Source organism: Canis lupus, chromosome 7 (assembly GCF_011100685.1).
Source record: "Canis lupus familiaris isolate Mischka breed German Shepherd chromosome 7, alternate assembly UU_Cfam_GSD_1.0, whole genome shotgun sequence".
Taxonomy (NCBI): domain Eukaryota; kingdom Metazoa; phylum Chordata; class Mammalia; order Carnivora; family Canidae; genus Canis; species Canis lupus.
Genome location: NC_049228.1, coordinates 357,946 through 370,060, shown reverse-complemented (window position 1 = coordinate 370,060; position 12,115 = coordinate 357,946). Strand labels below are relative to the sequence as shown.

At 52.8% G+C, this 12,115-nt stretch overlaps 1 protein-coding gene and 1 long non-coding RNA gene across 2 annotated transcripts in view; one reads left to right on the top strand and one right to left on the bottom strand.

The window, feature by feature from the left end:
- Window positions 1-2,103: 2,103 nt before the first annotated feature.
- On the bottom strand, window positions 2,104-4,633 carry CYB5R1 (cytochrome b5 reductase 1). The gene is made up of 3 exons (NM_001160425.1): window positions 4,028-4,633; window positions 3,238-3,337; window positions 2,104-2,893 (listed from the first exon to the last, which is right to left on the bottom strand). The coding sequence occupies exons 1-3, from the start codon at window positions 4,100-4,102 to the stop codon at window positions 2,721-2,723; spliced, it is 348 nt and encodes a 115-aa protein (NP_001153897.1). The 5' UTR covers window positions 4,103-4,633; the 3' UTR covers window positions 2,104-2,720.
- The window catches only part of LOC111096577, a 55,522-nt gene continuing 46,085 nt past the window's right edge, over window positions 2,679-12,115 (top strand). Inside the window, exons 1-2 of the long non-coding RNA XR_005361773.1 lie at window positions 2,679-4,013; window positions 4,221-4,610. This is a non-coding gene — a long non-coding RNA (uncharacterized LOC111096577). The remainder of the gene's footprint in view (window positions 4,014-4,220; window positions 4,611-12,115) is intronic.

Genomic DNA, 12,115 nt, shown 5'->3' with positions numbered 1-12,115 from the left:
GAGGCGGAGCCCAGCGCAGGCCCGCCGAGCCCCGGCCAGGCCGCCTCTCCCCCGAACGGGGAGGCCGCCTGCGCTTCGCCTGTGACCCACGCCGGTGGCGCGGGGGCTGCGACGCGTGATGCCGCCAGCGGGGCCGCGGGGCCGCCGAGACGTCGCGCCCAGGCCCAGGCCCAGGCCGCCTCCCGCTGCTCGTCCCCGCCCCGGCGCCACCTCGCAGCCCGGAGACCTGAGGGAAGCGGGTGTCCCGGGGCCCGCGGGCACGAGCCGGTGACCTGCTGGGAGCCCGCCTGGAGGCCTCGGGGCAGTGATCTCCGGAAGACGGGAATAAACCGGTGGCGTCTCAGGGCCGGCTTAAAAGACATTCCTTAAAAAAAGAATCGTTCTATTTCACTGGACCTTGGCCGGGATTAAATGAGATAATTTCTGCAGGCTCTTCGCGTGATGCCCGGCGAGCGGATGATGCTTCGTCAAGTTGGCCGTTACGAGTCGCCACTGCGTCAAGCCCTCGGGAACGTCCACCGTCCACAGGATTTTCAAGTCCCTTTAACGCGACATCGCGAAGGTCTTTATCAGCTGGCTCTTACCCACTCTCAGGACTCCTCGCGCTTTACTTTCCTTCTGGCATTTGGACCCCAACGACCTTCCCCGAATATGAACTTCTCCTTCATTCCCTCCAGGCTTTGGCAAACGCCGGTCCTTCTGCTGGGTTGCCCTTCCTGCCATCCTCTGCTTAAAAGAGCCGAGGAATCGCAATGCCCAGTTCTGGGTTTGGCTGTGGCCTGAGCCAATCCTCGGCTCCCATTCTGCTCCGCCGGCCACCGTCCAACTGTATGACCTGCAAATCCTTAATCTTTGACTCGCACGATTATCATCAGGATCAAATTATACAGAAGAGTACTTAGCACAGCACCTGTTACCCGGCTAACTCAAAAATGTTCTTTTTCTTCTCTTCCTCCTGAAGGGTTCTTTTCCAAACCCTTCCCGTTTGTACCTCGTGTGTCTACCATACTATTAATCACACCGCATGCTGTGTTATAATTGTTTATCGCTTGTCCATCTTTGCTGTAGATTGAGTTCTTTGTGGCGGGGGAGGGCTAAGACCTACCTTGGTCAGAACTGTATCCTCAGGAACCAGCACAGTGCTTGGCAGGTGGCAAGTCCTCTTGAATGTTTGTTGAGTGAATGAGTGAAACCCATGTAAGACAAGGAATGTAAGACAAGCTTTTGGGTGGGAAATTGTGCGTCAGGTTGCTTCACCATTTGAGCCTAATGATCCTATGCAAGATCTTTCTTTTTGGAGGCGAGGTGGCCACGTGTGCCTCACAGAGCACGGCGGCACACACACTGGCTGATCAAGAAATGTTTGATGGAATACTAGTGACAGAATTTACTGAGGACTCTGCTATGCAGAGGGGTAAATTCTGTGGGTCCCACAAGCCTTTCTTTTGGGGCCCAGGGAAAACAAGACATAGTTGCATACAGAGAAGCAATGTCAACCTTCCTCCTGAGACTGATTTCCTGTTCTGTCCCAGTTGGACTAACAAAGACCTGAGGAAGCTGCCCTAGTCCAACCCTGGGAGAAGGGGCGGATTATCACAGCAGAGGCCAAGGGCAGTCAGGACGGATGGGCCCGGGGGAGGCCAACTCTATCCGGGCACCAAGTCTGGCTGGGGCTGGTGAGATCAGGTTACTAGTTAAAGGAGAAAGCTTCCCTCCCAAACAGCAAGACAAGACTTTAGTTTGCCAGGTGACCTGAAGTCCAAGTACGGTGAAGGAAGGACCAGGAGGAAGAAGGGAAAGGCCAGCCAAACCAAGCGACCACTGTGATCTTACCTGGGTTCCAAAAGCATCTGCTCTAACTTGTGTTCTCCTCCCCCACCCTTAAAAGCCTCCAGGGAGAAGCTGAGCTTCTGGCTCTGCAGAGGCAGCTGTTAGGTGATCCCTGAGTTCAGTGGCAGGTCATATTTCAGCACATGGCACTACTGCTCAAAGGTTCTCCGGAAGGCCTGGGAGAAATTCTGTGCTGGAAAATGCTTCCTCCCAAGATCCCCAGGCATGAAATGCCTTAGAAATAAGGACCCCAAACACAGCAACCCCTTAGGTACAACACAGGGGCCTGAGCCCCATTTATTTGCATAGCCAGAGGTTTCTGCCACAGGCATGTTCTTAGACTGTGGGTAGTCGTCTCCTTCCAGCCTGGGCAGGGGCAGGGAGAGACACACACACAAACATATTTCAGATTCCCTTCTCTGGGGTCTAAAGAAATCATTTTCTCCCTTCCTCAATCTCTATGAGACGGTGTCTGTAAGGCTGCTGCACGTGCACTCGCACGTGCAGAATCTGCTTGGGTTAAGCACCAAATATTAAGGAAAACCCATTACGCAGATTGTTCCTTTCGTCACACACACACACTGTGATGCTACCACGGAACGAATGTACATGCTTCCTTCTTTCTGATCCATGGAAGAAATTGCTCCATGGGCCTGAGCTGGACCTTCAATCACAGGGAGATTAGGGCTGTGGGGGTGGGGCTTCCAGAGAGCAATTCAGCCTCCGCCCTCTTCCATGGCTACATGGGTTTTGTTCCTGCGGGTGTCATCCAGATTTGGGCTCCAGAGTTAAGACAAAAAGGCTGATACTGTCAGGAAAGGAATCTAGGGCTTATAGCGTGAGTACTGTCTGAGGATAACTGCAGGGAAACAGGACCCCAAGCAGGATGCTCAGTAGGTGAATCGCATCTTTTGTGAGTAGCCCAGTTTGTCCAAGTTAGGATGGCAGGCCAGCTGCACCATTGGGGGTGGCCCACAGAGCAGCAGCAGCACGTCGTCCCCTGGGGCGGGCAGGTGCTCCCGGATCATGTCAGCAGTCACGAAGCCCTTACTGTAGGCCCAGTCTGAAGTAGAGAAGAGAGGAGAGGGCAGATACTCCAGACTCTCGCTGGCAAGGGGGCAGGATACGAGAAAGTGGGGAGGGGTGAATCCTGGGTAAAGCCCCCTGAGAAGGCATCAAATGGTAGCAGCAGCTAGGTGGGAATGCCTGGTCAGCTCCAGCTGCACAGCCGTCCCCACCAGCCCCGGAAAACAGGGACCAGAAGGAAGGGGCCAGGAGAGCACTAGGTCTGTGCACTCACACTTGGGAGTTTGGCAGTGGCACTGGTGATCGGTTTCACTGAAGTCAGAACCCCCAGGGGCGGGGGGGAGGCCCTGATTTGGGGACATCCCGAAATGGGGAGGGTACCTTCTGGGGGGTGATCCAGAGTGAACCAGAGCTTGAATCGATTGGGATATCGGGCCTGCAGCTCCTCCAGGTCCTCCCGCAAGATTATGTCCTTTTCGGTCTGAAAGGGGGAAGCAGGGGATCCCTGGGTGGCTCAGCGGTTTGGCGCCTGCCTTTGGCCCAGGGCGTGATCCTGGAGTCCAGGGATTGAGCCCCGCGTCAGGCTCCCAGCATGGAGTCTGCTTCTCCCTCCTCCTGTATCTCTGCCTCTCTTTCTCTCTATGTCTATCATAAATAAATAAATAAATAAATAAATCAATAAATAAATCAATAAATCAATCTATCTTTAAAAAAAGGTGGGGGGGAGCAAAGTCTTAGGAACCTCCTCAGGCCCACAGAAGAAAAGGCTCTCTGCTGTAATGAGCTTCCAACCCGGAGAGAAATAGAAAGTTCTAGGAATAAGCAAGACTTTTAGAGAGGTAGCATGAGGGGAAGGACAGGGGAAGAGGCTTTATCTACACACTCTGAAGAAGAAAGATGGACTATTTAACAGGGGAAATCCAAGGAGCAACCTTCGACAGCTAGAACTAGGTTCCTTAACTGTTCTCTTTTCATTTTCCCTTAGGGGCCAGGGAAGGATTTTGCTCAATGCTCTGTCTTCCTTGCGGCAGAAAAGGGTCCTGTGCCGTGCAGGGGGACCTCGGGCAGAGGCCGCAACAGGCACTGGAGCAGCTCTGCCTGCTGGGGCCACATCGCTCCGCCTGCCTCCGCCACCACTCTGAAGACTGAGGCCTGACGTAAGTAAACCAACCTGGTTGGCAAAAAGCAGAGAGCACTGGGTTGGATCTTCAGGGTCTTTCAGGATGGCCTGGATCAGCTGTAGCATCGGGGTGATTCCTGCAAAAAGACAGCCCACAGTGAGCTAGGATGGCCCCAGCCCCTGCCCAGCTCCTGCTCCTTAGCTGACCAACCTCTCATCTTCGTTCTGCTCCGTCTTCCCTTAGCACCCTAATCCTGTCCTCCTGTGCGTCCTGCAGCACTGACATTGCTTGACCCCACACTCACCTTCATAGGCGAACTGTGGTCATGCTCACTATTCACCTAAGATCATGCCGTTGAGATCCCTCTAAGGAACCAATATCAGACTCTTCCTCTGAACGTCTATTGGAGGCTAGGACTCACATGACTACCTACTGATTCAACAATGAAGGTTCTGGAACACTGGGCTTATGGGTTCAGTGCATGGGCTTTGGAACTGGACAGAGCTAGATACTAATCCTGCCTCCGGATGTTATTATTTAACCCTGTGGAAACCATTCCGCCTCTCTGAACCTCCACTGTTTTCATCTGTAAAAGGGAAAAACTAACATCTGCTTCATAGATACGGATATAAAGTGAGTGGAATAGCGTCTGATATTTAGAAACATCCAGTGTTTGTTCATTTTCTTCCTTTTCGACTCCTCTATTTCTAGCTGCTTCTCTATTCTCACCTAAAGATTATTAGAGTCATTCAATTGGAGGTCTTGGGAGCGGCCACCTGGTTTATTTCTCTCATTCTATTAGTTAAAAAAAATTTTTTAAAAAAAGAAAAAAATTTTTTTTGTTTCTACCTGATTATGATTTTGTTTTTCAGATACTGGGAGGTCTAGGCATTGCCAGGAATCCCCTGATTAATAGCTTGGCTGTGATTACCGAACCTTCTGAGGGTCACTTGGGTGTTTTCATGGCAACAATCAACAATGGTGGGAGAGAACGGCCCCTCAAGGGACATACACCTGTTCCGCCGGCAATCATTCCCAGTTTCTTCGCCACTTGGGGTTCTGGCGGAGATTTTTTGTTGGGCTGAATGTTAAAATTCCCTGAAAAGTCCAGAGAAGAGAGGGGTGGAAGAAAAAAGTCAATATAGGGAAATAAGAAAACAAATACAAAACTGAAAATATGTCCCAGGCTGCTCTGAAATTTCAGCTGCTCTGAAATCAGATCCTGGAGCTTCGATGGAGGCTTGAGTTGAGCAGCCCTGACAACAGTACACTTGAGGGACAATGGGGCCAGGACTATCTGTCCCATGTGGCTAAGTACCAGTCAGCTTGGGGCCGCCGCCCGGTGAGTCATCAGCTGCCTCTGGCAGGGGGTCACTTCCTGGGGAGGGCGCCAGGCAAGGGGCCAAATGTGGCTGTGTTCCCGAGTGGCCCAGAGCAGCTCCAGGGGCTTGCTAATGCCCGCAGCTGTTCCCAGGGGCAGGGGCTAGAGGAGCGGTCTCTGGCCACCTGACACTCTCTGTCTGAGAAGCGAATCCCTGAGGGAGGGAAAGGGAGGCACCGGTTTGCCGCAGACACCTCCACAGCCCTCACGGCTGGGACTTCTGGTGGATAGAGAACCGATCCCTGGGGCTAGCGGAGCTGAGAAATATGCCTTCCGTCACACTGATGCTAGTCTGAGGGAGGCGCAGCTCTGGCCCTTGCCAGTGAGCACACGCACGTGCACGCACACGCACAGCCGCCCTGTGCCAGGACGGGGGCGCCGGGGAAGTGCAAGTCCGGCTCAAGGAGGGGAGAGGCGTTACCTCTCCCCGTGTAAGTGAGCAGCCCGCTGGGCCCTCGGAACTCCACCACGTCCCCAATCTTCAGGCTGTTCAGGTACTGAGACATCTTCCCTCCGTCAGGAAATTTGGGGTGTACGCCCTTCATGTAGACCTGGTGACACAGAGCGGAAAGCACTTTACGTGGAACGTCGCTGCCTTCTGAGCTCCTGCCGGGCGATCCTCCCTGAAGCTGGGGCAGGAATGGCGCCCGCACTGGCCTCCCCAGTCCACGTACCGTCTTCATGTGCCCCAAGCGCACACGTGCCTCCCGTATCAGCAAATCTCGGAAGTTTACCAACTCCAGCAGGAGAAGGACAGGGAGCTCCCGAGGGCTCCTTTGTGCTCCCTTACCTTGATGACAAGGTCCACGTAGCCTAGGTCCTCGTCACTCGTGACAGGCGTGTACGGCCTGATGACCAGGCTGCCGTCGATCCGGGCAGACAGGTAGACGTGTTTGCCTGGGGGCATGTGGAGAGCTACACGAGGCCGCTGGCTTCCTGTCAGCTTTCAAAACACTCAAGGGGGTTTGGGAGGACTGGGATGTCTTGCTTCCTGGCATGGTTCCAGTGAGCTACTCAGCAGCGAGGACCCTTTGGGCCCCCAGTTGATCACTCATAAGCCCCCCTCACTGGAGACACTCCTCAGTTACTGCCAGGGCCTTAGCAGCAGCGGGGGAGTGAGGTCTGGGCAGCGAGCGTTTGCTCCAGGGGAGGTGGAAACAAGCCCTGCAGGGAGGAGGAAGAAGGGGGAGGGCGAGGGATGTCCGGGGCACCCTGCAGCTCACGGGTCCAGAGCTGGGGAGGGAGTGGGAATCGCCAGGGACAGGGGCCGCCCGCGCGTCCTTACCCACGGGCAGCCCCAGGACGTGGTGGGCGCTGGGCAGGGCGAAGCGGAACCTCTTGGTGTTGTGGCTCACGGTCTGGGGGAGGCACGACGCGGTTCACCGGCAGGTCCTGCGGCCAAACCCCCGAGGGCGCCCGACCCCTGGGACGGCCCGACCCCGCCGCCCTCCCGGACGACTCACCGTCCTGTCCAGCAGTCGCAGCAGGTACTTCTCATCGGGGTCCAGCAGAGTGACCTTCGGCCGGCGGGACCTCCGGGCCAGGTAGGAGCCCAGGGCCAGGCCGAGCACAGTCAGCAGCCCCACGCCCAGGGAGGCCAGCAGCGCGGGGCCCTGCGTGTAGAGAGGCCGCGTGGCCGTCACGCTGGCCGGGGGCTGGCCGGGGGCTGGCTGTCCGGCTCCCGACGACCAGCCGCCCCCGCGGGCGCCCGCCAGCTGCAGCGCCGGAGCCTTCCAGGGCCGGGGGTCACCGACTGGGCGTCCAGGGCGGGTGCACAGCCCTCCGGGGCGGGCCGGGGCCGGAACCCCGGCTCGGAGTTGGGTGCACAGCCCTCCGGGACTGGGCCGGGGCCACCGACGCGGGGCAGGGCGAGGGTCTTACCGGCTGGAAGCCCATGACCGAGCACCTCGTCGTCCGCCGCGGGGTCCGCCGCCAGATCCCACAATGCGCCGCGGGGCGGGCGGGGGCCTGGCGGGGCGGGCGGGGCGGGGCCGGGCCCAACGGGGCGTGGCCTGATGGGGGCGTGGCCGGGGCCTAGCAGGCCCTAACGGGGCGGGGCCCGATGGGGGCGTGGCCTAGGGCGTGGTCTGACATGGCCGGGCCGGGCCCTGACAGGGCGGGGCCGATGGGGGCGTGGCCTGGGGCGTGGCCTGCCATGGCCGGGGCCCTAACGGGGCGGGGCCTGGCGGGCTCTAACGGGGCGGGGCCGATGGGGGCGGGGCCTGGGGCGTGGCCTGCCATGGCCGGGGCCCTAACGGGGCGGGGCCTGGCGGGATCTGAGCCGCACCCGCTTGCTCCCAGACTCGGTGGCCCGGTGGGGGGCCGGGAGCCCCCGGATCAGTCCAGGACCCCTTGGGAGCGCCGCTCCAGCCCCCTCCCCGTCTAGCCTTCCGCTCCTGCCGCTTCGGTCCGGTCCGCTCACCCGAGCTACACGGGAGTCGGTTACGTGCAGAGCCACACCGCGCTGGGGGCTGGACCCCGGGTCCGCGGGCGCTGCCGGGAGAGCGTGTGCGGCAGGAGGGAGGCGCGGGGCTCCTCCGGGGGTGGACGGTGCGGCGGGGCAGCTTCGTCTCCTGGTCTCACCACACTGGCCCGGCTGAGCAGCGCCGGACCGCCGGGGCCCCTCGGTAGCTTCCCTTGGGACAGGTGCCTTCCTGTCCTGCCCTGGGTTCCCCGACCTCGGGGTCAGAGACCCGGGACCGTATGGAGCCTAGTCCGCGGCCCTGTAGTGAGGCTTAAATGAGACCCGTAGTGTTCCTAACGCACTAGCTGTTAGAGCAAAGCACTCGCCAGATGTCAGCTACCCTGACGGCTCAGACGATTGCACTGACAGTGTCTCAGCACTGAGCTCTGCTGGCAGCAAAATGGGACAAGAGGAGTCAGAAATAGATGCTGAGAGTCACCGGCGCGGCACATTTGCCAAGATGGCCATTCCGTCTCGTTCACAGTTTCCCAACCAGATTCACGTGTGTCCTTGATTTCTTCTGCGATCTCTTGCCTTGGCTCATAGATACACACCTTGATTTTCACAGGGTGTCGTCTGTGTGTGTGTCCTATTCTCCTCTCCTTAGAAGGTCACTGGTCTTATTGGATTAGGCCCCACTCTAACGACCTCTTTAAAGACTGTCTCCAAAGAGAGATCCATTCTGAGGCTAGAGGCTAGGACTTCAATATATGAATTTTGAGGGGGCAGGTGACACAATCCAGGCCATAGTAGAGGGGTCCTATTTTAAATGCCACTGCTTCTTAAAATTTTGATTTCTAGTTATACATTATTAGATAGAAATAGCCCGATTTCTATGTGTTGATCCTGTATTTTGTGATCTTGCTAGGCTCATTCATTAGTTCTAAGAAGGTTTTGTTTTGTTTTGCTTTTGATCGATTTCTTGGAATTTACTATATCATGTCATCTGTGAATATAGTTTTGTTTCTTCCTTTCCAGTCTATATGCCTTTTCTTTTGCTTGCCTTATTGCACAGACTAGTACTACTGCCTAGTTCCCCATCTTTGGAAGAAAGCATTCGGTGTTTTACCATTAAGTGTGATGTTAGCTGTAGGTGTTTGGTAGCTGCCCTTTATCAGGTTGAGGAAGCTCCCTTAATTCCTAGTTTTCTAAGAGTTTTTTTTTTTTCTTGCATGGATGCTGAACTTTGCCAAATGTTTTATTCTATATCAATTGATATGATCATCTTTACATTATAACATAGTGGATTATGTTGGTTTTTTTGTTGTTAATATTGAGCCACTGTTGCTTTCCTGGGATAAGCCCCACTCGGTTCTTGTGTATTGTTCTTTTTGTACATTATTGTGCTCGATTAATATTTTGTTGATAGTTTTTACAGCCACATTCATGAGAGGTATTGCTCTGTAGTTTTCTACATCCCATACTGTCTCTGTCTGGTTTACATTTCTAAAATGTATTGTTTGGATCAGAATCCGAATAAGGTCCATACACGAGATTTGTTTGTCTCTCAGGTATTTTTAAAGGTATAGATTTTCCCTTCGTCTCTCACTGCTTTTTTCCCTCTCACAAGTTTATTCACTGAAAAAAAAAAAAAACAAGAAGGCTATAGACTTAACCACTAATAAGGTGCTTGTGGAAGGTATTTGAGGTCCAGCGTTCGAAAAGCACAGCAATCTCTAAGTTTATAAATATTCCTGGGTGAATCATAGCAATTCCCAGGGGCCCTACTGACTAGCAGGAAGGCAGATAGTTGTAATCAGGGAGCTATGTTTCTCCTTCTCAGATAGGGAGATCTGTCTGGGTGCAAATCTATAGTCCAGGATGGTAGTGCATCTCTTACTTTTAGAGGGTAGATCAAAGAAGCAAATATGAGCATTTAGTGTGGGGCTGAGGCTAGAGGGTCAGAGAATGGATTTCAACAGGGATGCGAATGAAAGGATCAGAGGCAGGCAGGAGCAGCTGGATTATGAAACCTGGGGGAATCCAAGAAATAGAAAGTTGACAAATGGCAAAAATCATCATAGAACACACTTGCCACACTTGCTAAGGCCTATCCTGTTTCAGGCACTATTTTAGGCATTAGGGGATATAGAGTTCAACAAGACACAGACCCTCCTTAAAGGAAGTAAAAATCTGGGGGCTCCAATCCTTAAAAAAGAAGCAAAACCAAAACCCCATTCTTGGCTCCCTGTTGTTCTTAGAATAAACATCAGGCGTAGACTCCAAACTTCCTAAAAGAAGTTCCTTTCCTTACAGACTCCATCTGCTTTCTCTCCTTTAGCAACACCACACTTTTTCTATTTTCTTACTAGTCTTCACAAGTACCATTCCTTTTGCCTAAAACATTCATCTTCCATCCTTCCACCCACCCTTCACCCAGGTTTTTCTAACTTATTCAGAGATTGTTGTAGGCACAAATTTAAGATGGCTCCCAGGATTCCTACCCTCTGTCAGACATGACCTGAATACTTTCCTGCCTTTGAATGTCGGTAGGACTTTTGTCTATGATGGGACAGTCCCTCTCTTGATTAGGTCACTTAACTTTTAAAAAAGATTTGGTTTATTTATTTTGACAGAGATAGAGCACAAACAGGGGGAGCAGCAGAGGGAGAGGGAGAAGCAGACTCCTCTCTGAGCAGGGAACCCGACACAGGGCTCAATGCCAGGACCCTGGGATCGTGACTTGAGCCAAAGGCAGATCCTTAACTGACTGAGCCACCCAAGCACCCCAAGAGTAGGACACCTTACATATGACTTGTCTTAGTAGACCACGGAGAGATTCCCCACTGCATTTGAAGGAGACGACTGCCATGTTGTACGAGCGCCTTGGAGCTGCTCCCTGAGGGCTGCCTTGAGATGCTGAGAATGAGCCCCCGGTTGACAGCCAGCAAGAAAACTAGGACTTCAATCTTATAATCACAATGGACTCAATTCTGCCAACAATCTGAATGGGCTGGAAGAAGATTCTAAGCCTCAGGTGAGATTGTAGCCCTGGCTGACACCTTGTTTTTATCCTGACCATAAGACCCAGGTAACCCGTGCTTGGGCCCTTGACCCATAGAAACTATGTGATTATAACTTTGCATTATTTTTAGCTACTGTTTGTGGCGATTTATCATACAGCAATAGAAAACTTGTATAGAGCTGAACTAAAGCAGCTATTCTTCAGAGGAAGCTTTTTTTCAGCCACTCCTATCCTCAATAACCTGATCTCCTTAGACATCTTGACTCTGTCCTACTTTTTCCTAGACATGGTTATGTCTGATCCATTTTGTAGTCAGTTATTTTCTGTTTCCTGCCTAAAATTTCATCTCCATGAGGTAGGGACTGACACATTTCCTGTACCTTACAAAGTGCTTTCTTACATTAGTGGTTCAGTAAGTATTTGGGGCATATATGCTGTTTTAGTATTACAGCACAAGAAAGGGAAATTGTCATTCAATTTCTATGAACACAAGTGTAAAATTCATAAATGAAATATTAGCAAATTATATACAACATTTATTTATTTATTTGAGAGAGAGAGAGAGAGAGAATAAGTGGGGAGGTACAGAGGGACAGAATCTCAAGCAGACTCAGCACTGAGCATGAAGCCCAACATGGGGAGCCCAGTGTGAGACTCAATCCCACAACCATGAGAACCTGAGCTAAAACTAAGAGTCAGACCATCAACACACGGAGACACCCAGGTGCCCCAACAATCATTATTTTTTTTTATTTTAAAGATTTATTCATTTATTTGAAAGAGCATAAATGGGAGGGGCAGAGGCAGAGGGAGAGTGAATCTCAAGCAGGCTCCATGCTGAGCGCAGCAGAGCCCAATCTCATGACCCTGAGATCATGACCCGAGCCAAGACCAAGAGGCTGACACTTAACTGACTCAGCCACCCATGTACCCCTCCAACAATTATTATTTTTTAAATATTTATTTATTTATTTATTTGAGAGAGAAACAGAGAGTACAAGCTGGGGGGAGGGCAGAGGAAGAGGGACAAGCAGACTCCCCGCTGAGCAGGAAGCCCAACGTGAGGCCTGATCCCAGGACTGTGAGATCATGACCCAGGCTGAAGTCAGACTCAACCCACTGAGCCACCCAGGAGCCCCAACAATTATTTAAAAAAAAAAAACAATAAACCATAATCATGTTGGTTTTATCTCAGGAATATGAAGATAGGAAATCTTTACATAAAATTCTCTGCACTAACAGATTTTTCAAAACTATTTTATTCATTTACTCATGAGAAATACAGAGAGAGAGACAGAGAGAGAGAGAGAGAGAGGCAGAAACACAGG